This window comes from Equus quagga, chromosome 5 (genome assembly GCF_021613505.1).
Source record: "Equus quagga isolate Etosha38 chromosome 5, UCLA_HA_Equagga_1.0, whole genome shotgun sequence".
Lineage (NCBI taxonomy): Eukaryota > Metazoa > Chordata > Mammalia > Perissodactyla > Equidae > Equus > Equus quagga.
In genome coordinates, this window is record NC_060271.1 from 37477540 (window position 1) to 37501955 (window position 24416).

Sequence of the window (24416 nt, forward strand, 5' to 3'; positions counted from 1 at the left end):
TCAGCCCGGCTGCTTCGACTCTGCTCTTCCTCCCTTTCTGACTCATCCGCGTGTCCCCAGAAGTTGTTTTCTGTGCTGGGCCCACCGGTCTCCTTAGTAATTGTTTCCGAGTAAAGAAATTCAGAACGCCATGCACCCTGCTGTTTGTGGTGGTTCTGTGGGGCTGCAGGAGGGGTCCAACCCTCCTATTTTATACGGCTTACCTTCCTTTTTAAAACAAGCATGTGTTACTTTGGGCATATAAAAATCAATGAAGTTTTCATTTAAAAAAACAACAGAGAGACAGGGAGCGTGAGGGAACGCGAGGGCGCGTGTTGGGGTCTGTCCTGCTGTGGTGACCTCATGCCTCAGCCCTGGGGTGTCCGGGGGATCTCTGGCTGTGGGACCTTTCTGTTGCATTCTAGAGGCTGGTCCTGACAGAGGGGTCAGTGCCCTCTGCGGGATCCACCACAGACCCAGAGTTGCTGGTGGCAAACTCTGCAAAGGGTCACCTCGACCTGGGGACTGACATTGTAAACAGATGTGGACCGAGCTAGGTGACCGGTCTTGGAGGCAGCAGGGTTTGGGAGGCAGGAGACAAGATCTCTGGTTTCTGTCTCAGTCAGTGACTTGCTGGATGACCCCGACCTTAGGCAATCTTTTGGGGCATCAGTTTCTCTTGAACAACTCGGGAAATTGATGAACTGGGCCCTGACGTGTGGGAGTTTGCTGATTTACGTGCAGAGAAATACGGCAATGTCTTAGCGCCTGTCTCCATCATGGGTACATGCCCACAGATACACAAGCATACAGGGACAGGCAGACAGACAGACACGCACACAACAGTGTCATTCGTATAAAGCATTCAGTTCTACATAGACACGTACAGAGCCACGTGCCATGTGTTCAAACATGTACCCAAATACAAAAATAGCCACGAATGCACAGGTGCACCGATAGTGAGGTGCCAGATAAAGAGTCATTAATTTTTTTCTTTTTTGGGATGTTTACAAAGAAATGGAACCTTTTTTTGGAGGGAGGTTGCTGGCTGCTCTGGAAGGCACAGGCAGCATCAGCTGAGGGGAACTTCCTTGTTTTGAGACAGTTACCAGCTGGGGCCCTTTATGTAAGGCAGCACCAACCATTGTACTTGGAGAAAACTGAGGTCACCTTAATCTGCTTCAGATGCTGAGGACTGGATGCTGAGTGCTTTGCCCAGCGTTGGACCATACTCCTGAAGGATGGAAACCCAGAGCCACCGCTTCCCAGCTGTGTGATGTTGCCCTCGTGACTCAACCTCTCTGTGCTTCCACACCGTCAGCTATAAAATGGCGGTGAAAAAATGGTACCTGCCTCGTAGAGCTATTGTAGGGAGTGGCCAGCATATGGCAAGCACCATCTAAGTGTTGGCTGTTGCTACTCTTGTTGTTGTCATCTTGTTCTTAGGAGAAAGCTTGAGTCTGGACTGTCACTGGGCCGTTTTGCCTTTCTGGGTCCCTTCCTCCATCAAAAAATATTAAAAATTATGTTCTATGTGTGCATGGGAATATAGACTAATATAATCCAGTTTAGATTATGTTCATTTTTTTTCCCTGCTGATTTTAAAGGAAACCACAACATTTTTGCGGGCCCTGCAGGTACTGTGGGCTCCAGGCCCACTGCACTGCTGGTGACTGGGCCCTGGCTGTGGCCTTCCTCATGTCAGTTTATGTACGACGGAATGGCTGAGAGCCTCCTCCGGAAATGTTCTGAGGGTCATCGTGAGCGCCTTCTCTGGGCTCTGGAGGCGCCTTTAGCGGCGGCCTGGGGCAGCCAAGGAGAAAACTGTGTTCTCACTGAGAGAAACTGGGCAGAGGCCAGAGCTGTGCCGGCTGACACGGCTCGTGCCAGCCCCTCCTGACCTTCCCTTGGTGCAGGGAGCGGACGGTCAGAGGATGCCATTACCCCAGTGGCTCCAACTGCCTCAGTGATGGTGTTCACACTTGGTTGGCTGGCCTGATTTTCTGGCCGTGGTGACCGAGACTGGAGGGGCAGCCCCAGGAAGGCTTGCGAATATCTGCAGGGGAAGCCTTGGGGAGTGGACCTCCTGTGGTGGGAGGTTTGGAGGCCTGGAGCTGGGTTGACTTGAGTCCTTAAAGGTGTGACTCTTGTTTGCCCAGACAGTGAGGCACTGACGTACCGTGTGCACAGCAGCCCTTCATTCGTTTGCTCATTCATTCCTCCCACGTTCACTGAGCGCCTACTATGTGTAGGCCCTGTGCTAGGGCTGGGACTACAGAGATGATAAGACCCTGGTCAGCACTGCTGGAGCTCCCTGCTGGGCAGGGTGAGAAGTGTTCCGGGCCAAGGTCTGGGAGCCCTGAATGAGGGGAGGTTAGTTCTGGGTGGGAGCTGGATGGGGTGTGGACTGGGAAAGGATTCCGTCTCTACAGGTTCCATGTTCAAAATGGACTGGAGGACTTGAGAGCGTGAGGATGCCAGAAGCCCCACCTCATCCTGCTGAGCCTCGTGTTTTCCAGGGCCTGGAATGGGGCCTCCCAGGACCTGGGGTCTCAGTGTCCCCCAGCCACTCAGGGCCAGACTGTGCTGTAAATATAACCAGGGTGACTCGGTGGAGGCTGGGCTGAGGGGAGGGGGAACCTCGGAAGCAGCAGTGCCAAGGTCAGGAGCGGGGGGTGGGGAGGGCCTGAGAACCACAGCAGGTGCCACTGCCTTGGGCCCACACTTTTAGCTGCTGTGATAGGACTCTCAGGGGACAGCTGTTGCATCTTGGCTGAGGCCTCCTAAGGGGGCTGGCAGGGTTTCTCCTCCAAACCAGGTGGAAGTACCGGGGTTCACTGAGTGGGGTTTGGTGGGGCTGAGTAGGGGGTTTGATGTTTGGTGATGGGGGCCTGGGCTCAGTGGGGGGAAAGCTTACTGAGGGGGTGGGACCTGGGGCGGGTTTTAAGGAGCCGTCTCCCTTTCTCATTCTCTGTCCCTGAGTCACTTCCGGTGTCTTCATTCCTCATTCTGCTCCCTCTGCCCGGGCTGGGAGTGGGGGCCTTGCACGGGCCAATGCTGAGGGCCCCCTCCTGGTTGAGACCGGTCGGTGGAGAGCCCTGGTGTGGGACAGCTGGTCAGTCTCTCACACTCTGAAGCCTCAAGGTCTGTATCCATCGCCGGGCTGGCTGGGCAGGGGTTCTGGAGCTTGACTTCTAGCCCTCTCCTGTCAGCATCCTCTATCCCTGGGCTGAGACCCTTATGCGCTAGCACGATAGTTCTTCTTCCCTTGGGGAAGGGGTACTGAAAGGCAATGCTTAATCTAGCATGCTGTGTTAGTGATGGTGGCACCTCAGGCACTGGGTGGCACGTGGGGTGGCATTCCCCAGGAAATACCCTTAAGGACGCAGCCTTCCCTGTGAGGAAGCCCAGGCGGAGGGCACCCTAGCTGCTGTAGTACCACCCACGTCCACCTGGGGGCAGCGGTGCCCAGCCTAATCCCAAACTCCCACCCACACCCCCACTCAGGTTGCACCTGGGAGAGGGGGGTGCCCTACCTGGAAACCACAGGGCTGGGAAGACCTTGGGACCCCAGGCCACCCTCACATCAAACAGATGGGGAGACTGAGCCCCAGTGGGAGCCTAATCTGTCCAAAGCCACAAGGGGAGCACCCCACTTTTCCTTGTCGCCCTACCACCCCAGCCTGTGTGTGGTGGGGGAGGCTGGGGGTGTCTGTGGGTGGGGAGGAGAGTTTCGGAGGGGGGCCTTGGGTGCATCAATCCAGAATCAGCATGGCCACTCCTGGTACACCCCCTCCTCTGAACTCACCAGGTGTGACGGCTGGATGGGTGGGGGCATGGGCCCGGGGCTGAGCGCATGGGTCTGCATCCTCCACCCCGAATGCCTCTGGGGGACTCTCTGGGTCTCCCTGTTCTTGTCTGGGAATAAAACAGCACGCCCCTCATGGGTTGTTTTTGAGGACTAAATGAGTTAATACATGCAAAGAGCTTAGCCTAGTGCCTGGTCATAGCGGGTGGGCATCAACTTCAACCTCTCCCATTAGGAAGGGTCCCATCTTCTTCCTGGCATCTGACATGACACGGGAGCCACCTGAGCAAATGCTGCCCCAGCATCCAGGTGACCTCATCCCTGTCCCCTCCTTTCCCCGCCCCTCCCCTCCCTCACCAACCGACAAGAACCACACACACATAAGAATATAGAATTTTATCTGATTTTAGTTAAAAAAAATAATCGTACCACCGAATGAAGAAGTAGCTTTTTTTTTTTTCTTGGGTGAGAAGGGAGGGGGAAAAAAAGAGCAATAAGCCCAAAGAAAAAGAACTTTTTATATTCATCTGTATAAACATATCTGCTAAGGCAAACGCAATCCAGGCCAAGGCTGCTGCACTGGGGTCGACACCTCCTAATCTGCAGATTCTAAGGGCAAAAAAATAAACCCTCTGCAAGTCCAATGGGAGTTTCACGGACTTTGGGGGCATTTTACTAAAATAAAGAGTTATCGAGTTTAAAAAGCAGTGACACTGTCACGACACACACTGAAAGTTGCATAACTGTGGCTTCGATGGCCGTTCACTCGTTTGGACTGGGTGACGGGCACGGTTTCACGACACAGCGACGGACACAGACACACACACACAGACACGCACACGCGTGAGTGAGCACATTGAGAGCTGCGCAGGACTGGGCGGTGGCACAGGCATGGCTGAGGCCCGTCTGGAGATGGGCACAGGGTGGGCTGGGGTCCCCATGCTTCCTCAGGGGGTGGGTGTGAGGGGACAGGTCCTGTCGCTGGTGACAAGGCGGTGAACATCACTCGGGGAAGGAGGGCGTGACAGGGCCGAGCGAGGCCCCCTGCTCACCACTGCCGGGTCCATGCAAACCGCTTAAAGCACTTCTTGGATGCCTCCTGGAGAGTGGAGACGGGCGCTGCTTTCCTTCCCTATGATGGGGCCAGGCCCTCCCCACCCTGCTCTCTCCAGAGCCCCTGGGACCCTCAGGCCGTGCTGGGGGGACTAGGGAGAGGTGGTTTCTGCCCCCAGAACCTTCCCAGCCCACAATCCATGGCATGGCCAGCAGAGGGTGAGCACGTGAGGTAGATTGGCACAGCTGCCCCCTCCCCCTGCCTCGCTGGGCCCCAGAGAGCTGGGGTCTCCAAGTCAGCACAGGGCGCCAGGGGCCTGGATCCCTTTGCCAAGATGGAAGCCTCCCGCCGTGACTCCAGCAGAGAGAGGAGGCAGGGCTGGAGGAACAGGTGTGGGCGCGGGGGCCCTCGTGCCTCTCATCAGCTCCTTAGGTCCAGCTCTACGGAGCCGGCCACAATTCTTGCCATCTGTTGCTCCCCCAGTCTAGGAAGGGACTCAGAAGGCCCCAGGGGCAGTGCGGCCTGCTGGTTAAGGGCAGGTGGCCTCTGGGTGGGGCAGGAGGTGAAAAGGGAGAGGCACAGGGGGCAGGCACACGGGGTAGGGAGAGCCCTAGGGCCAGGAGCCGGGCTCGGAGCAGCAAGCAGCGCTGGAGGAGGTGGTGGGCAGCCGGGGGTGCGAGAGACACGGGAATCGCCAGGGGGGCCGGGCCAGGCAGGGAGCCAGCGCCGGTGTTGCGGCCTCGAGGACAGCAGAAAGGAGCGGGGAGAGGCTGGACCCCTCTGGGAGACCCCTCGACTGGCTCTGTTCACAGATAGTTTAGGTTTTCAGTGTGGTCCCTTCAGACAGAGCCGCGGATGCCGGCTGCCGGGGCGCCGGAGCCAGGGCCGTGCGGTTGGGGCCAGCGCCTCGCTACTTGAAGGTGGACTGCAGCTCCTTGAAGGCCGCTTTCCGCTGCTTCATCTCCTCCGCCTGCTTCTTCCTCTCCTCCTGCTCCGCCTTGATCTCCTCCTCAAAGCGGCTGGACTCGTTGATGGCCTGGACCTGGGGTGGCGGGGGTTAGGGGGGTCAGGGCCGGGTGGGGGGGGTCTCTGCGCCTCCACGGCGGGCTTTCTCTGGGGTCCCTTCTGGCCTGCGGTTCTCCTGTGCTGCTCCCATCAACACACGCATGGCTCTACCTCTCGCTAGCTCTGGCCTGGGCCAGGCACTTCATTCACTTCTCTGAGCCTCAGTTTCTCCATTTAGAGCCTGGTGCTCAATAACCCTGACCTCATGGATTCGTTGGGAGAATTAAAAGAGAGAACGCACACTCATTGGCGGCTGCATAGCATGGGTCCTATCTGTGGAAGCTTCTGATGTTGCTATCCTCATCCTGTTTCCCGTCCTGGGGAGCCCAACTGCAACCTGGTCCCACTGATGAACCCTGAAACATCCCATCCACCCTAGAAGCCCAGAGGGAGGCGGGAGTGGCCTTGAGAAAGAAGGTTCTTAGCTAACATGGGAAGAAGGAGAAACAAGGAAAGGCAGGACCCAGGGGCCATACATGTCCCCTCCATCTAAGTGTGTGCTGGAAGGGAAGGTGGCCTCTGGGGCCTGTCACACTCCCTCCAGGCTGGGGCTGGTGGGGCTGGTGTCTCCAAGAGGCCCTGGGAGCCAGCGCTATGTTTCTGGGCCTGCTCTGCTCTCTCCTGGGCCCACCTTTTATGGCCCAGTCCTTTAGGGTGGTGGCTGTGTGTGCCAGGAGCAGCTCACAGTGGTCCCTGTCCCCTCTTCAACAGTACACACCCCTCACCCACCCCTGGGGCTGGGAGAGAAAGAGGAAGCTGGAAAAGATCACAGCCTGGATGGGAGGTGACAGAAGCCAGGAGTGCACACAGTGGGCCTTGCCCAGCCGGGCCCGGCCGTCAGCTCCCCGTCTCCTGTCTGCAGCCTCAGCAGGGACCGGAAGGGGAAGCTGTGACCCTGGAGCTAACCCAGGGTCCTGTTATAGCCTGGCCACCCCGTCTTCGAGCCAGGGTCAGGGCACCCTGCACCCCGGGTTCCACACACCCTCCCGTCCTCACCTTGGCCTCAAAGAAGCTCTTGGCCCCCTTGACGCCCTCAGTGGAGACATCGATCTCGGAGAGGCGTGCCAGCACGTGCAGCCCGCTGTCCTCCTGCAGCTCCCCAGCCGCCGCCTTGCGGAAAATGAGGAGGAACTGCGCAGGGAGAAAAGCACGTGGGGTCAGGGAGAGCGGGAAGGGGCCGAAGTTCCTGGCCACACCCAGGCCCAGCCTTAGGCCTTCTGGAGAAAAAAGAGGCGCGCTCACAGGACTGGGAGCCAGAGGTCTGGGTTCTCGCCCCTCCGTGCTCTGTGTCCCTGCACAGGCCGGTGTGACATCCCCCCCCCCCGCCAACTCTGGGCCTCAGTTTGCCCATCTGAGCCCTCTCCTGCCCTCCAGGGCCCAGGGCTCCTGCAGGCCTGCTCCGCCCATGCTCGCTCCCATCAAGAGCCTCTTATCTTTGTCTCCACTGTTCCCCCAACTAATCCGCTCTAATCGCAGTTACTGAGTCCTAATGGTACACGATTAGGCCCATTTTACAGAAGGTTCAGACACAAGAGAACACCTGCCCCAAATCTCAGCACCAGGAAGTGATGGAAGAAAGATTGTCCTGACTCCAAACCATTATCCGGTACTGCCCACCCCTTCCTCCCTGGGACTCTCCTCTTCCAGGCGCCCCGCCCACCGTTCTCTTGCCCCACCTCCTCTAGGCTCTGAGCCTGGACCCTGGCATTTAACCCTTTGCCGCCTGGGGTCCAGTCCCAGTGCTATCTGGCTTTGAGCTTCCGTTTCCTCCTCTGTAACCAGGCTTGCTGACGGTTCCTGCGTCACAGCGAGGCCTGGGTGAGATCCGGAGCGAAGCCACCCAGCCCAGTGCCCAGTCCTCTTGGACCCACAGCACACGCCACCCCCTCCGTCTGTCCCCCCTTCCCCTGAATCATAGCACCCTGTTAGTTCACTCTTCACGTGTCTCCCCCTCTAACTCCAGGGCCCTTCCCTGTGCTCCCAGAGCCCACGCAGCATCAGGTACACAGAAGTCACTCAGTAAGTGCTCACTACATGAAGGGACAGATGCCCCGCCTTCTCATGTAAGGCATCTCAGAACCCCCAGGCCTGCTCCAGGATCCTGCTGAAGCCTCAGCCAACTGTCAGCCATTCAACAGTGGCTGCGCAAGGACAATGTCGCCCAGTGACAAAAGGGGGTTAGGCTCTCCGTGCCACCAAGCCCTCAGGTGTTACCCTCCCTGGGGAGCAGGGCTTACCTCCCGGAAGCTGAGCTTGCTGTCGAAGTCTTCATCCACCTCCTTGATCATGTTTTTCAGGCCCAGGTGGGTCTGGGGAGCTCCGAGTTTCTCCATCATGAGCTTTAGCTCCATCAGGTCGATGAAGCCATCCCGGCCGGCATCGTACCTGTGGGCGCAGAGAGAGAGGCCTAAGGACATTCTGACACCTCATACTTGAGCAGTCAGAGCAGTCCCAAGCTGGAGGGCAAGGAGCCCGGGGCTCAGAGGGCACCTCTCATCAACATGTCATTCTTTCACAGCTGGAAGAGATCTTGGCCCAGGTGAAGTCCTGATTTGTGGCCCAGCTACAACGTGGTTACCTCTGATGATGCTGAGCTCACTACAGGGCCTCCTACGTGTTGAGCAGTACTAACTTTTGGACAAGTCTGCTACACAAGGAAATGAAACTACAGCCTTCCTGTACTGAATGTGACACCTACAAGCAGAGAGAAAGAATTCACAATACCACAGGGCTATGGATTGGAAGGGTTAGCATCTCTGATCATCTCCAGGACCAGCCGGCACACCGGAACGTCCACTGGTGCTCGAGAGACATCTTGGTCCCATCTCTCCTCTATTCTCTTTCCCCACCCAGGAGGGAGGCAGAAGGTACCACGTGTCACAGGGCAGGGCCAGAGGTCACAGAAGAGAGGCCAATTGGGAGGCGGCCCCGGGCGTATTCAGGGAACAGGCTGTGCAGGGTGCCTGCAGTGAGCGGTGGGGATAGGGCTCGGGGGCTGGAAAGGGCTGGAATAATGATTGGGTGACCAGTGTCTCTGCTCTGCACATTTCTGGTCTCCTTTTTCTACCGCCAAGGGCCCCACAGGGACAGGGATGGGGTGGGGAGCAGAGTCTAAACGTCCCTCTCGACCAGCCTCCTTGTGGTAAGAGCTTGGGTCAGAGATGGCTTCCAGGCCCCGTCACCCACTGGGGAGGTGCTGCTAGTGCCTGGAGCACCCAGCACGGCAGATGTGGCCTTGTGCACACAGCCCAGCCGGCCTCTTTTTTTTTTTTTTAAGGAAGATTAGCCCTGAGCTAACTGCCGCCAATCCTCCTCTTTTTGCTGAGGAAGATTGGCCCTGAGCTAACATCTGTGCCCATCTTCCTCTACTTTATATGTGGGACGCCTACCACAGCATGGCCTGCCAAGTGGTGCCATGTCCGCACCTGGGATCTGAACCAGTGAACCCCAGGCCACCGAAGTGGAACATGCGAACTTAACCGCTGTGCCACCAGGCCAGCCTCACCACCCGGCCCTCTTATCAGCTAACCAATCACCAGCCTGACTGTCTCCTGGTGGGCTGGGGAGAGTGCTGACAGCAAAATGGCCTGAGTCTAAAGAAAGCTACTGCAGTCCCCTAACCTAAGCTGACTGTGTGACAGTGGTGGGGACAGCAGTGTGACATAGAGGCACCGAGTTCCAAAAACCTACGTCCTGGAGACCTGGAGTTCTTACATCAAGACATATCTCATGCCTGTGCCTTCCTCAGGGCTCCCCAGTTTCCTTCCCCATCTCTAGTTACACTGAAGTGTCACATGACTTTGAACTTCTAATAGCAACCACTTTTTGAAATCTTTGTGCCAGGAACTTTACAGACTTGACTTAATCTTCGTAATAACCTTATTTTATAATGGGGGCTCAGAGAGGTTAAGGGACTGGCCCAAGTCACACAGCAGTAAAGGAAAGAGATGGGCTTCCACTCCATGCGTGTTGGGCTCATAAACCTGCACATTTGCTCTGTGCCCAGCCCCCCTCCACATGTCCTTGGGCTGCCAGCAGAACAGAGATGTCTGCCGGGAGCGCTGAGCGGAGCATTTGCACGAGGGGTATAAATAGTTCACGAGCAAGTGAGTCAGTGGTTGGAAGTGACGCACGCAGCACAGGGAAGATGAGCCTCTGGGAACCCTGCAGGGGACAGAGGGTCCTGAGGCCTTCTTCCCCTCCGTGGGGTGAGCACCCGGAGAGGGCAGATGGATCACAGGTCCCTGTGGGCAGTGGCCACAGCTGGGGCGGAAGCAGATGGGAGAGGATGTGGTCGAGGGCTGTGGGGCTGGGGAGGGCCAGGCCGGTGTATGGTCCCATGGTCCAGGCTCCACTTAGAGCTGGAGGGGCCCTGTGGGAGACTCGGTGGAGGCCCCTCCTCCAACCTCAGAGCCTGTGTGCCAGCTGGCAAGGGGCTGGGCAGCTGCAGCAGGACCCTCAGTGACAGGCCTGGGCAGCCTGGGGAGGGAGTCAGTTCCTCCTGGGCCGTCTCATGGCCTCCCTCCTCTGCGTCCCTCGGGATGACAATCCCCTGCCACTTTCTGGACTTGTGCTAGAGTGGCGGTCAGGGGTGACAAGTCAGGGTGGGAGCAGACCGCCTGGGTCGGTGGACTGGGACCCTGAGGCCTCCCGCTAAGGCCGAGAAGCCTGGGATGACAGTGCCCTCTCACCGGGCCACCCTGAGGGCTCAGTACAGCGCCTGGCACGTGCAGCTGGCTCCAGAGATGGCAGCTGCCACCCTACAGTGAGGTTTCATTACTGTAATTAAGCTCCCACTATGTGCCAGGCATCTTCTCTTTACAACCCCTGTGCTCAGCAGTCCTGAGAGGCTGATGTTATTTCCCGTGTGACCGATTAGGGGACAGGAGTGTAGAGGTGAGGGCCCTGGTCCGATATCTCAGACCCCCCAACCCACGATTCCCACACTCTCCTCTCTCTGCAGCCCCACCCGCCTCTCCTGAGCCCCTGCTTTATTTACTGCTCAGTGTACGGGGCTCCCCTGCAGCCAGGGGCGGCTCAGTTTCAGAGGAAGTGCAGATAAAGCGTCCAAACTTGGACGGAAACTTGGGCTCTGCATCTCCGGGTCTCTGGCAGCTCCCAGGCTTGGCTGGGCTGCAACTCCAAGTGCGGCTTGAACCGCTGCCTGCATCAATCAAGGGGCAATCAATTACTGGGTCTGGGCTCTACCTAGGACGGGCTCCGGCCCCCAGGGGGACAATCCAGGGCTGGCCGCAGCACCAATGCATCAATTGCCAAGGGGAGGTGACAGAGTAGGGAGAGGCCAGGCGCCAGGGTGCCAGGTGCTGGGGTGGAAGGTGGGGCCCCAGAGGAGGCAACACTGGAGGGGATTGTTCCCATGACCCCCCTGCGGAGCAGACATCCACCATGTGCCTGGGTGTGGCTGGGCTCTGGGTCACTGGATCAGCCGAGTTCCAGGGTTAAGCTGACTGAAGAGGACCTTGAGAGTTTGTGCTGACATCAACTCTGCTGAGACTGACCTGGGTCCAAACCCCAGATCTGCCACCTGCTGACTGGGTGACCTGGGTCAAGACACCTGACCCCAGAAACCTCAATTTCCCCATTGACATCATGGGGATCAAAGGACCCCTCCCAGGACTGAGGCAGGGCTTAAAAGAGACAATCCAAGGAGGTGCTTGGCACAGAGCCTAGCCCACAGTAAGCACTTAATTAATACAGGAGAACTTAATAATAATAAGTTATTCTTCTTAATATCTACCTTTAGGATTAAAGACTAAATAAGATTATGGATATAAAATGCCTAGTACATAGTTCGTGCTTAAAACCTGCTAATTTCATTATAATAATAATAGTGGCTATTGAGAACTATTGTGTGCCAGATACCACATTAAGGACTTCGCATATATAATATAAAAATGGTGACGATAATAAGAATAATAATGATAAAAAGTATCACGGCTTCTCCCCTGGGCACCGGTCCTGATGGGACCTGGCTGGGAGGAAATGCTTGCTGGAGGCTGGCCTGGAGGCAGGGGCTGGACAGGACGACCCAGAGGTCCCTCCAGCATCTCCCCTCCTTGGACGGTCCCACTACATTCCCCACATTAGGCCTGATTCAAAGACCCAGACACTTGGGGAGGTGGAAAGACGACAGGACAGAGCCTTTTGCTCTCTCTCTGGGCAGAGGGAGAGAGGAGCCTCAGCCCTAGATTACTCTCTTGTCCTTCCTCTGGCAGGCAGAGAAGTGACAAAGGGGGAGACTGTCACTGTGCCACCAGCAGGTGTACGACTACCAACATAGGAGTGAATGATGTTCCAAGAAGGCTGGAAACAGTCATATCCCTGGCTTGGGGACCCTCTCATCCATCAGCCCTCTCCCTGAGCTAGAACTGAGGGTGCAGGTGGCTCAGAGTGTCCAGAGAAAGAGGGTCAGCTCACAAGATCTATCTGCTTCATGTTATGCGGGGAAATTGGGGCCCAGAGTGGGCAGGAACCAGCCCAGGGCCACACAGCCAGAGGACTGCAGGATTCTAAAACTTGGAAGCTTTCCTTCTTCCTGGTCCCATGGACCATCCCAAAGTCTCAAGCATGCAGGGCTGGGGGAGGCTGGGCTGAGAGGCTGTTGTGGGGCCTGCAGGGGAGGGACCATCCCATGCACAGCACCGGTAACAAAGCTCCCGGGTCGGGAGCTCAGTGCTTTTCCCAGCACTGGAGGGAGGCTGCCGCCCCTGGCGCCGTGCCCACATTCCTCCTGCCTCCCCCCGAACAGTTCTCGACACGGAGGGCTCAGCAGTTGCCGCCCTGGATGCTGGTGACAAAATCCCCTCCCACCCGCCCTTGAAAGTGGAGCAGCCGGCCACTACCCAGGCCGACTTTGCCCCTGTGGGCTGAGCAGGCCCCAGCCAGCTGCTCTCCTCCTCCCCGGGGTTCTGATACCCAGGAGCCGTGGGTGTGGGCGGTGGCTGGCTCCTACAGCATTCGGTATCAACACCCTGGCCCTGCCCCCAGGCTTGTCCCCATTTCCTAACAATGTTATCATTAGTGGCTACTCTGTGCTAAGCACTTACCATGGGCCAGGCACCGTGCCAAGGGTTTCACATCAGATCCTCACAAAAACCCCACGAAGCAGGCATAAATATCCCCATATTACAGATGAGGAGACCGAGACTCAGGGAGGAAGCGACTTGGCCGAGGCCATACTGGACAAGAACACAGCTGGGGTCCAAACCCAGGCCTGATGAAAAACACATGCTTTTAACTACTATGCTGTGTCCTGTTGCTTCCAGACCCTGTGCCAGAGAACCTCAGGTTGGGAGGGGTATCAGAGGCTACCTCAATTAGCCATTTGTGAGGGTCTGATTCCCAAAGCAGTTTTCCTGCCTGGTGTCTTGAATACCTCTGAGGACGGGCAGCTCACTGCTTCCCTAAGGCAGCTCCTTCTGGCTTTGGAACTATTAGAAAGTTGCTCCCCATGGATGACCCTCTGCACCCGCCAGCTGTGCTGTGCAGTCTGGTGGCAGAATGAGGAGTCGTCACCACCACTGCTCCACAGCAGGAAGGTGGAGCAGCTGGACCGGGGACACAGGGAATGCCAATTCTGTCCCTTCTGATTCCCATCCCAGGCCTCTGCTGATGGCCCCTTTGCCCAGGAGGGTCCCCAGGAGGACAGACAGCTGGAGAAGGTGGTGTTTATGGACCGAAGACCCCCAGGCCCACCTAGCTTTGGTCTCAGCAAATGCACAGACCTGGTCCTCCCCTATCCTGTTTGGGGAGGCCCCACTGGCTCCTGGGCCTGTATTCTTTGTCGTGTGAAATCGGAAGGCAGGTCCCTTGGAGCCAGAAAGTTCTGGACCACAGAAAAATTCTAGCCTTGCTGTTGCAGCCAGCTTAGCCCTGCCCGCCTCCCCAAGCAGGTGAACGCCCCCACGCTCAGTGAGGACTACTCAGCGGTGCCATCGGTGCCTGCACGCCCCCACCCCAGATCGCCTGACTCATGTGGGGAAAGCCCAGCCGCTCACCACTTCCTCTAGTCCTATCTGCGGAATCTGACACTGATCCGGTGCCCTGTGTCAGCCAAGGAGAGGGTATGCGAGTGTGTGCGCCCGTGTGCCTTGCTCACGGCTCCCCAGTGGCTTTTCAGTGAGTCCAAGGATCAAGCGGGAGCTGATGGCAATCTGCTGGGGGCTGTCACGGCTTGGGGACATCCTAAGTCCGGGTTCAACCGCCTCACGCTGAATCCCAGCCCAGGAGGGGCATCTCCCTCCACTTGTAGCATCAGCAGTGGGATGCGTGCCAGTCCCCCTGCCCCCCGGCCCTGCCTGCTCTTAATAGTAATTATTGTTATAACAGTGATTGCAACAAACATTTACTGAATGTCTAATTTAACCCAGTGTTTATTATTTAACTTAATCTTCCCCCTATTCGGCCTGTTACCTGCTACCGCTCAGGCTGAGGAACGCGCTTCTCCTGAAGGTCAACTTTAGGCAAGTGGCAGGAAGATGGCCGTGGGGTGGCCTGGCGCCTCTTAAACTTCAGTGTGCACACCTGGTGGATCTTGTTAAAATGCAGATTCTGATCCAGCAGGCCCGAGAATCTGCATTTCTAACAAGCTCCTGGGGGATGCTACGCTGCTCTATTTGGGTCCCCCGGGAGGAGGGGCTTGGAGTCAGACAGACTCAAGTTCAAATCCCATCTCCGCTCCTTACTAGCTGCGTGACTTGGGACGAGTCACGTAAACCTCTCTGAGACCCAGTCTTCCTGTGTGTGAAATGGGAGATGATCATCTTAGAGCGGCCGCCAGAGGCCCTCTCCATCAGCTGAGGGCCGCGTGCTGGGAAGGGCTGAGCAGGGCCTCCGCACAGCCCAGAAACCCCTGGGTCTGGCTCCTCTAGCTGCACCTTTCTGGCACAGAGCCCTTGGTTCTCTGCAGTCCTTGAAAAGCGGAAGTCGGCCAAGGAGAAGGCTGCTGGTGGCTAGAGGGAACTCGGCTGCTGGAGGGTGTGCGGACTGTCCCTGCTGAGGTGGCAGACACTCCGCCTCCTCCGGCTGGGCTGGCCTTACAGAAAGGGCCTCCCCGTAGGCAGCAGGGCCTGGTCACCCAGAGCCTGGACTCTCAGAGCTGAAGCCCAGCCTTGGACCCGGAGGGCACGGAGGAGAGGAGGCGGCAGACAAGAAAGTGCAAAGCAATGGGGAACCAAAAGTCCCTGGGGGCGGGGGAGAGGAGAGGTGACTCAGAGTCAAAGGGGAAGCAGGAAGAGCAGAGGGCGAGGAGTGAGGCTGGGAAATCCTCCCTCCCCAGGGGCGGGGCATCTCGGGGAAGCCAGGCTCCTGCAGCTGCAGGTGGAAGGACCCGCCCTCTCCACCCCTACAGAGGGCTTCCCCCACCGAGGCTCCGAGAACCCCCTGCTCCCAACCATGAACAGCCCTCGCTGGGCCTCTGGAGCTCCCTGTAGGCGACCTGGTTCTAATCCCGCCTCTGCCACTTATTATAACCTTGGATAAGGGACTCAAGCTCCTTGAGCCTCCATTTCCTCATCTGGCAAATGGGGATGGTGACAGCACCACCTCACTGTGCTGGTGTGAGAATTCAATTCAATTCCCGAAATAATACACATAGGCTCCTTTGGGGACCACCAGACCTGGCGGCTCCATTTAACAAGGGGAGGGCGTGGAGGCAGGGGGCTGGCTGTGGAGGGAGATCATCACGGCGCCCTCAAGGGAACTTTCAGTGCTCATGGTCGAAAGAAAGAAATGGAACCTCTCACTTCCAGCCCTGTGGGCCCATCCTCTCGACCCTCTAAGGCCCCTATCCACTGCTGCTCTCTGCGAGACTTTAAGCCTCTTGAGGGCAGGAACTTTATTCTTTCCTTAATTCTCTGGAACTTGCACTCAGCAGAAAATCAAATATCAGTCGGATGAACGATCAACTGAGTGGACATCATGTTTTTCAAGAACGTCATCTACGTCTTTAATAGCCCACAGACCAGACGTGATGGATTCTTTCCCAAGGCTCCGGACTCGTGTAAGCCTAATCCTCAGCACTTTGCCTGGTAGCTTCTTCACCCCAAGGGAGCCCGAGGCTCCGAGAGGCTGAGCGCCCGCCCAGACTCAGCCTGCCGGGACTGGAGTCCAGGTTGAGATCACTCCAGACCTGCTGTGTGCTCTTTTTTCTGCCACCTGCCTGCCACGTAATTAACTGATAATGAATTCGTTTCCCTACTTTTGTTATTGATCAAAGCTGTACGTAGCTGTCAATCAGAGTGCCTGGCAGCAGGAGCAAAGGAGGGTTCTCATGCTGTGTCCGCTGGTCTGGCTCAAAGTAAGAGGGTCGTGCCAGGCCGGCAGCTCCCCGGAGGATAAGCGGAGGCAGCCAGGGCTTCCGTGCTGCTGCCTCCCTGCCAGCCCAGACAACCACCCCAGGGCCGCAGGACTTAGTAAGTACTCAAATTGTGCCAAGCACTGAGTTAAGCACTTCCTAACAACCCTGTGAGGTGGGTGCTGTTATTCTCCCTGCTCTGGGAAGGTTTAAGTACCTTGCCCCAGGGCCCACAGCTGGGATTCAAGCCCAGGGCCGCAGACTCCGAAGGCCGTGCCCTTAACCACTGCACCGTACTGTCTCCCAGGAAGGACTCTGGGGGAGGTGCTGTGAGCAGGGAGGCCCTGAGCAGACACCTGGGAGGTGGAGCAGGTGGAGAGGAGGGGAGAGGCCTGGGGAGGGAGGAGGCGTCCAGAAGGAGAGGGAAGCCTGCCTCTCTGACGCAAGGGGTCATGAGGCGACACGGCTGGGGAGAGGCTGAGCAAAGCAGGGAACTGGGGCATCTTCCTCAGATTCCTTGGCAGGTTCCGAATTACAGGGCTGCCTACCTCTTGGGCAGGTGTCGGCTTACAAAACCCCGCAGAGCCCCACGAGGGCTGTTGCCGGCCTTGAGCCTTGAGCCCTTGAGGGTCTCTGGGACCACAGCATTCCCCCCTTGCCTGGAGGGTCCCAGAGACAGGCCTGGATGAACGGGCAGAGAGAGGTGGGGAGAGGGTGGGATGAGAGGGAGGGGTGCAGCCTGAAGCCACACAGGGTGGGAGAACAGAGAGTCCAGGGTCCACTGACGCGGTGTCCCCAGGTGCCCGGCACAGTGCCAGAGCTCACCTCCTCCCAGCCCAGCCCCGGAGTGGGGCCCACTATCCCCACTGTACACACAAGGATGCTCTGGTTCAGCCAATGAAAACCTCCCCGGGCACGTAAGCAAGTCACTGCACCCTTCTGGGTCTCAGTTTCCTCTTCTGTAAAATGGGGAGAAGGCTGGAGTCTGACCCTCCAGGTCTCTCCTTGCAGGAAACTGCCCAGCTGTAGTGTGAGGTCAGTGATGGTGAAGAGATCGTCTGTCTTCCCTCTCTCCCCTCTCTCCTCCCGCCATCCCCATCCTCAGGAAGTGAGTGCTGATGAACACCGAATGGAGGAACCAGAAGACTCTGGAAGGCAGTTCTGCCATCCAGAAGGATTCAGGACCCCTCAGAAATAAGGGGTCATTGCTGAATCAAACTTTAGGAATCATCAGATATAGCCTGCTCCTTTTACAGATGGGAAGACTGAGGCCCAGAGACGGCAGGCAGATTGGGTAATGCAGTGGCAGAGCCAGGACAGAAGCCCAGGCTTCCTAGCTCCTGGCCTCCAAGGAAAGGCCAACTCCCAGATGCCTCTGACCTCTCCCCATCGGCTCTGGTGGATGGGTTCCCCCCGGGGGGGCTGGCCTCCCCTCCTCCCTGCCAGGGAGCTGGGGACCAGGGCAGGAGTCTCTCAGCAGAGCCCTGGCTGGGATCCTCGGCCCTGCTTGGACCCAGGAGGCTGCAGCCCCACTCGGACAGCAGAAGCAGAACGAGGGTTTTGTCCTCCGTGAGAGCCTGTCTGTTGGTTGTTCACAGCCGGGAGTCGGCTGGGCTGGGCTGGGCTGGCACAGTGAAGCCTTGTTTCCTTGAATACAAAATCTGGAGCTTTCCATCCTCGCCAGGGCCCCCGGCGGGCAGCACTTCCTTTCCTAGAAGTCTAGCTCCCTGGCCCCTTCCTGCCCCCCTCACCCCTGCAGACGCCCCAGCAAGCAGGAGTGGTGCAAAGAGATGGCTTGCAGGGGTTCAGCTCCCCCGAGCCTTCATCAAAGTACCCCTCGTCAAACTAACACCAAAAATGCCTCTGTAAAAAGTGAGAGTGCTCAGCGAGCGCAGCTTCAAGACCACTCCTCCAGCCATGCGCCCCTTCCAGTTGAGCCACAGCCTCCCAAGGCCCTGCTCGTCAGGGGGTCTGTGTTCTCCCAAACAAACAGCTCCATCTTTTTTTTTTTTTTGACAGGGGGTAGGGATGCTGTGGAAGCCCAAGAGAAGGAGGACTCTGAGAGAAAGAAGATGTGGGCTGGCAGTGGGTCCACGAGGCAGAAAACCAGCCATGAGCATGGAAGGGGGTGTGGGAGGAGCGCATTTCCCATGTGGAAACAGATGTCCGAGACAGGAAACCCAGAAGGGAAGATTTAGAGTCACAGACCTGGGTTCAGATCCTGGCTCCATCATTTCCTAGCTGTGTGGTCTTGGCAAGTTACTGAACTTCTCTGTGCCCAGACTGCCCAACTGCGCCATGGTGATGACTATGGTTCTATGTCACGGGGATGCTGGGAGGAAGCCACTAAGGAGTTCCTTAGTGCCTTGCACTATCAAGGCTGGGATGGTCTCCCCTGCCCTCCCCCAGGGCCGGCTCTACAAGGAAGTTCCAGGCAGCAAGGCTGTACCCAGGCCTGAGCTTTCCAGCCATGCGGGCTGGAATCCTGGAGATTCTGCTCTCCCGACGGCACCAGCCTCTGGCTTGGAAGAAACTTTAGAAGAACTCCCGACCAAGACCCTGGTGTCAAAAAGACAGGCTCCTCAGGGCTCAAGGACTCCATGCAGAGGCCCAGGGTAGGTAAAGACTCAGTTCCCCCCACAGGGTGACTCTTGGAAAAGAATGGGGCCCCCAGCCCTCCCCAGGTCCGAGAACCAAAAACCTCTTCCCCTGTGCTGGGGCCGAATGCAGAAGCGGCCGCTCCACAGGCAGAGGGAAGTGGGAAAGCACCTTTCTCAAGCTGTGGGGTTGCAAAACACCCCCTTCCTGGGCTTCCTGCTCGCCGCCTGGACACACAGCCCCGACCTGCCCCGACCTCCTGACCCAGCCAAGGTGGGGCCGGCACCTCTCCCTCAGCCTTGGGCTGCCTATCCCAGGGGGAACAAGACCTCCTCACTCCCCGACCCAAGACAGGGCCTCAGGATGGTTCTAGCCCCTTCCAGATCCACTCCAGGCCATACTCCTGGGCCGCTCCCTCTCCAGGAGCCCGGGGCAGGGGATGGGCAACAGGAAGTGGGGCAGTGTCCCAAAGGGAGGGGGGCTGGCTGACCATCTCAATCCCAACTGAGTGGACCCAGAGAGGGACCAGAAGGGGACTGGGAGGCCTTTCTCTCTGGTCTCTTCACAGAGATTTTAATTTTTTGGGGGGGGAGGAGGGCTGAGCCCACAGGCCTGGGGTGACGGTCTAACCTGCTGAGGGCAGTGTGTGGAATTATATGGAGTAAAGGGTAGGAATGAAACAACCAGGCAAGTCAGATAGGAAGGTGTGGGGTGTCGGGGACCCTGTGTGGGGAGGGAAGGGGGCACCCAGTGGGAGAAGGGGGGAGAGATGGGGGCCTTTTGACAGAAAGCAGGGGGCCAGTGACTGCAAAGCTGCAGGGTGCAGGGGGGTGGGGAGGGCAATGGGAGGGACGGACAGTGAGTGGAGGGAGGAGGGGGCTCAGCCCTCAAGAAGAGGGGGGGATGTACATACCCGCAGAGTCGGGGGACAGGGATGGAAGGTCCCTCGTAGGGAGACCACCTGAGGGTCCAGGATTGGGGTCCTGACTAACAGAGTGGATGGGGGTAGGAGTAGGAGAGGCTCAAGGGTCTTTGACCACAGTTTGCTAGCAGATGCTGACTAACTGCAGGGGATGAGCGGGTGGGGGTCCCTGCCCAGAACCTGTGTTGAGGGGGATCTGAGATAAGGAGAGGAAATGAAAGGACCCCAATGAAAGGAGGAGGTGCGGCCTGGGTGGAGGGAATGGGCACCTTTGTTGAGGGGCTGGGGGGTGGGTGTTTCTGACCAGCGTGTTGGGGTGGGGGCGGGGAACTGGAGTAGCTGGGGAGCGAGAAAGGGAGGCCACGGGGTCCTCAATCTCAGTGTACGGGGGGTAGGATGGTGGGGGAAGCGTCACTAATAGGCCAGAGACCCAGAGTCTCCAGACCCATGTGTACAGGGGCGGTGGAGGCTCCTGGGGACTCGTGATTATCTGGAAGGACCCGTGGGGTCCCCCACTCCGTGTGCGCGGTATGGTGTTTTGGGTGGGGGCAGCATCACCACGAGGAGGGGTGGCGTGCCAGGGGCCGGGGGTTCCCAGACCCACATGCCTGGTGGGGAGGAGATCCTGGAGCCTCGTGATTATCTGGAAGGGGCCGCGGGGTCCCCACCCCTGGCGTGTCGGGGTTCAGGGGCGCCCGGCTGGCGGCAAGTGTCCCGGGGCAGCGCGGGGTCGAGGGTCGGGGGCCCGAGGCCGGCTCGCGGGGTGGGTGGGGGGCCGGGTCGGGCGGGCACTCACTGCTTGAACATCTTCTCCATGTCCTTGATCTGCTTCCTGGAGAACTCCTTGAACTCGGTGTAGGGGTTGAAGACGCGGCGGCTGGGCGACTGGGGCTCGCCGATGCCCTGGTTGAGGTCGGCGCGCCGCAGCAGCTTGGCGCTCAGCTCCCCGTCCGCGCTGCCCAGCGCCTCGGCCGCCTCGTCGGGCGCCGCCGCCGCCGCCGCCCCGTTCAGCCCGGGCTGCTCCGGGGCCTCGCCGCCGCCCTCGCCCTCCATCTGCAGCCGCCGGCTCAGCTTGCTGGCCAGCTCGTCCGTGGCCATGGTGGCCCGCGCGGCGCTCGCCTCGGCTCGGCCCCGGCTCGCCGCGCGCCCGCACCGCCTCTGGCCGCGCTCTTCCTCTTCCTGACACTCCCCGGCGCCAGGCACCGCCCCCGAAGGTGGGACTTACGCCCCTCGCGGGGCCCCCCCGCTCCCCGCCCCCGCGCCCGCGCGGGCTTGGTCTCCACCGCCCGGGCCCAAGTGTGCTGGGAGCGCCGAGCCCGCTGCTCTCCCCCGCGTAAGCTTGGGGGGCTCTGTAAAAGTGCATCCCGCTCGCCGTCCTCACTGTGCCAGCTGAGCAGGAGAGGTCGGGCTGGGGTTTGGGGACCGAGGCGGGAAGAGGGACTCTTCCCCTGCAGTTTGGATGTGGGTCAGGGGCTCAGGGGGCGCCGCCCCCAACGCCTTCTCCGGAATCCCCACGCCATGAAGGCGTAATCCTGTGTCTGTGACACCCTGTTGGTTGCCATGGAGACGACTGGATGTTACACACTGGCGTTCTCAATGAGGGTTGCAGGGGTATTGAACAAGGTGGACCCGGTGAGCAGGAATCCCCGTTTAGATTTAAGCGCAGCTGGAGCTGCTGCATCTTTTGGAAAAGGATGGACCAGCAGCTGAGAAGGAGATGAGTCTGGGCCTCAGCCCTGAACGGTCCTCGGAGACAGGGGGAGAACGAAAGGGGGAAGAGGCTGGTCCCGTCCCCTTGGGCCAGCACATCACACGGATGACTTGGCAGAATAGCTGCCGGGCCACGGTCGTCGCCTGTGACTCTGCTTTATGGGAACTGGCAGGGAGATCTTGATGCTGCCGTGTCTGTGGGGACCCCAGAGGAGAGATGCCCTCCCCCAAGGCCCGTGGATGGGGCTTCGGGAAGAAGCAGAGAGGACTGCTCTCTGTGGTCTGGTCTGTCACCTTAAAACTGCAAAGCCGTGGACCTCCTGCATCAGAACCACGGGGTGGGGGGCGGGGAGGGCTGGGTAATAATGCGGATTCTCAGGCTCCAATCCAGACACGCAAAACTTTGGAGTGGATTTCCAGAAATCTGCATTTTAACAGGCACCCAGCGGAATTCTGCTTTCTGAAGTTGGAGAATCACTAATCTAGAAGGAAGACTATGTTTTGTGCTTTTTCTCTAAAATGCTAGGACAAGGGGCCGCCCCGTGGCCGAGCGGTTAAGTTCATGCGCTCCGCTTCGGTGGCCCAGGGTTTCACCGGTTGGGATCCTGGCGCAGACATGGCACCGCTCATCAGGCCATGCTGAGGGGGCGTCCCACATGCCACAACCAGAGGCACTCACAACTAGAATACACAACTATGTCCCAGGGGGGCTTGGGGGGAAGAAAAAGAAGATTGGCAACAGATGTTAGCTCAGGTGCCAATCTTTAAAAACATAAAAATAAAATAAAATAAAATGCTAGGACGATGCTGAAGACCCCGATGCAGAAGCCGCTCCCGTCAGTCACCGTGCGGAGAGAGGATGGATGCAGGGCGTACAAAACCAATGCTTTGGAGGCAGAGCGCTCTTGAGAACGTAAAGCCAGCAAGCTGTTACAGAGTGATTTGCACAGAACAGAACTTGCCATAGTTTAAGAATATTGCTGAATTAATTTAAAAGGCATTTGAAAAAAGAATGAAATTGAGAAAAAAAACTCCAGGGTTCAGAAAATGTGAAATTTTCCATAACTTATTTTTGAGATTGCTTCTGAGTGCAAGGAAGATGTTCAGCTTTCATGACATGATTTTGTTTCTTTAAAGCTCAGAATTAAGTTTCTGTCGGTCTTGGGCAGTTTGGGCCAGCTACTTACAAAAGGCAGGTTTCTGTGTCTCCCATATGCAGCCTTCAAGGGCCCAACAGAAGGACAATAGTTTGTTTTTTATTGAATGCAAAAGACTAGGGACAGGGTGTAGATCAAAGCTTTAAAAGTTCTGTCTGCAGAAGCTTGGGTTTGCCAAATTCTTAGTTTTCCTCCCAAAGCAGCTAATTACTTTCAAAAAATCTAGTAAATCTCAACTTGCCCCAACCTATGATTTGTAACGGGTCTGCATGAAATAGGGCTGCCTTTATTACGAAATGTTTTGTATCTGTTGGACATGGGAGCAAACTTTTAATAGTTATGAGATTATGTGAGGGTTTGCCATCTTAAAAAACAACTTAAATATATGTGAAAAACCTGGGGTGTTGGTTTGAATTATTCACATGGGCTCTCTGTATGAAACTCCTCGGTCAGTAGACATTTGGCTTGTGTGGACACCACCCTCAGGAGGCAGGGCGGGCCCCGTGATGCCTGGCTGGGGGAATTCTTGTTCCTTATCTATTGCATCTTCTCAAAGGGGAGCAGGACAGCCAGGCCTTGCTGCTCTTGTGCTCAGGCAGAGCTCAGGAAATGCTGCCCGGATGGGTAAGCCCTTTTAACACCTCCTGGGTTGACTTTCTCACAGGATCTCAGGGCTTTAGAGCTCTGAGGCTCTGTGGCTACAGGATGAGACCTTAAGCTGCCCAGGGCTCTGCCCCACTTTGGAGACCTTGGGCCTGGGCCCTGCCTCTAAACGCAGCTGTTGATCTGTTGATCTAAAGTCAGAGATGCATGCTGGGGGCTGCATTTTATTTGAACTTTTTCCTTCTGAGGTCATTGGCCTTCAGGAAAAGCACTTCTTCAGAAGTCAAAGAAATAGCGAAGGGAGGAAAAACATGGATAACTGATGAGCACCGATTAATTGTGAAACTTCCGGGAACTCCCAGTCGCCGGTTCATTAGGGGAAATCATTTTGGAATGACCCTGAGTGCCATGCCCCAGGCGTGGATTTAGGCAGAGAGAAACGATCTGGACTGGTTACGCATTACAGCATTTGGTCATGTGGAAAGAATGATCTTCAGGAAAAATCACACCCTCAGCAAAGGATTTTTACAGAGGCAGGGGGAGTGAGCGCCAATTCTGACAGTATTCCTGCAGCAAGGCAGCGGGGCAGACTTAGTCATCGTTGACTTATGTTTCTTTTCTTCCTCCCACATCTCCTTGTATAACTGTCTTGTGGGGAGGGGTAAGGTAATATTAAGAAAAACAATAGCACTTTGACAAAGGAGGGGGGAGAAACAGAGAGGAGTAGGGAGGAACTCTTGGGCGATAGGGGCAGATGGAATGAACTTTGAGGAGCATTCCAGAGCCTGACACAACTGGGTGGTCCCTCCAGCCAGAGATGCTGGGAAAACGAGAGGGGATTAGGGAGGCCGTTGGAGATAAAAAGTTGGCTCATAAACGGCACCACTCACTTAGCACTTTACAAATACCAGCCCACTAATTAATCATCACAAGCACTCCGTAGTCACCAGGAAACCCTTGATTGATTGAGAAAGATGCACAGAGGTCAAGGTTCAGAGACAGTCCAAATACTCATTTGGAGAGACTGGAGGAGTGAGAGCAGGGAATGGGGCCACAGCCTGGGTTTTCTCACCTCCTGCAAAGTCTGGAAGCTGTGCAAAAGGTGCGGTGTGGGGAAGGATCTGTGTCAGGCAGTTGCTTACGGGATCCCCTGAGCAGGGCTGGAGGAAGAGGGTAGGATGGGCCAACAGCTGCAGGTAGACCCA

General features: G+C 57.3%; 1 protein-coding gene across 1 annotated transcript; it reads right to left on the bottom strand.

Annotated features, from left to right (window-relative positions):
• Positions 1-4168: 4168 nt before the first annotated feature.
• On the bottom strand, positions 4169-20902 carry EFHD2 (EF-hand domain family member D2). Its single transcript, XM_046662798.1, has 4 exons — positions 20538-20902; positions 8144-8291; positions 6903-7037; positions 4169-5883 (listed from the first exon to the last, which is right to left on the bottom strand). The coding sequence occupies exons 1-4, from the start codon at positions 20837-20839 to the stop codon at positions 5752-5754; spliced, it is 717 nt and encodes a 238-aa protein (XP_046518754.1). The 5' UTR covers positions 20840-20902; the 3' UTR covers positions 4169-5751.
• Positions 20903-24416: the final 3514 nt, after the last annotated feature.

Excerpts from the sequence above, each read along its gene's own strand:
- EFHD2 (XM_046662798.1), bottom strand. The coding sequence starts at position 20,839 with ATGGCCACGGACGAGCTGGCCAGCAAGCTGAGCCGGCGGCTGCAGATG. Across the intron at positions 8,292-20,537 it reads ATGGAGAAGATGTTCAAGCA|GTACGATGCCGGCCGGGATG; the intron begins GTGAGTGCCCGC and ends CTGCGCCCACAG. Across the intron at positions 7,038-8,143 it reads GCAAGCTCAGCTTCCGGGAG|TTCCTCCTCATTTTCCGCAA; the intron begins GTAAGCCCTGCT and ends CTCCCTGCGCAG.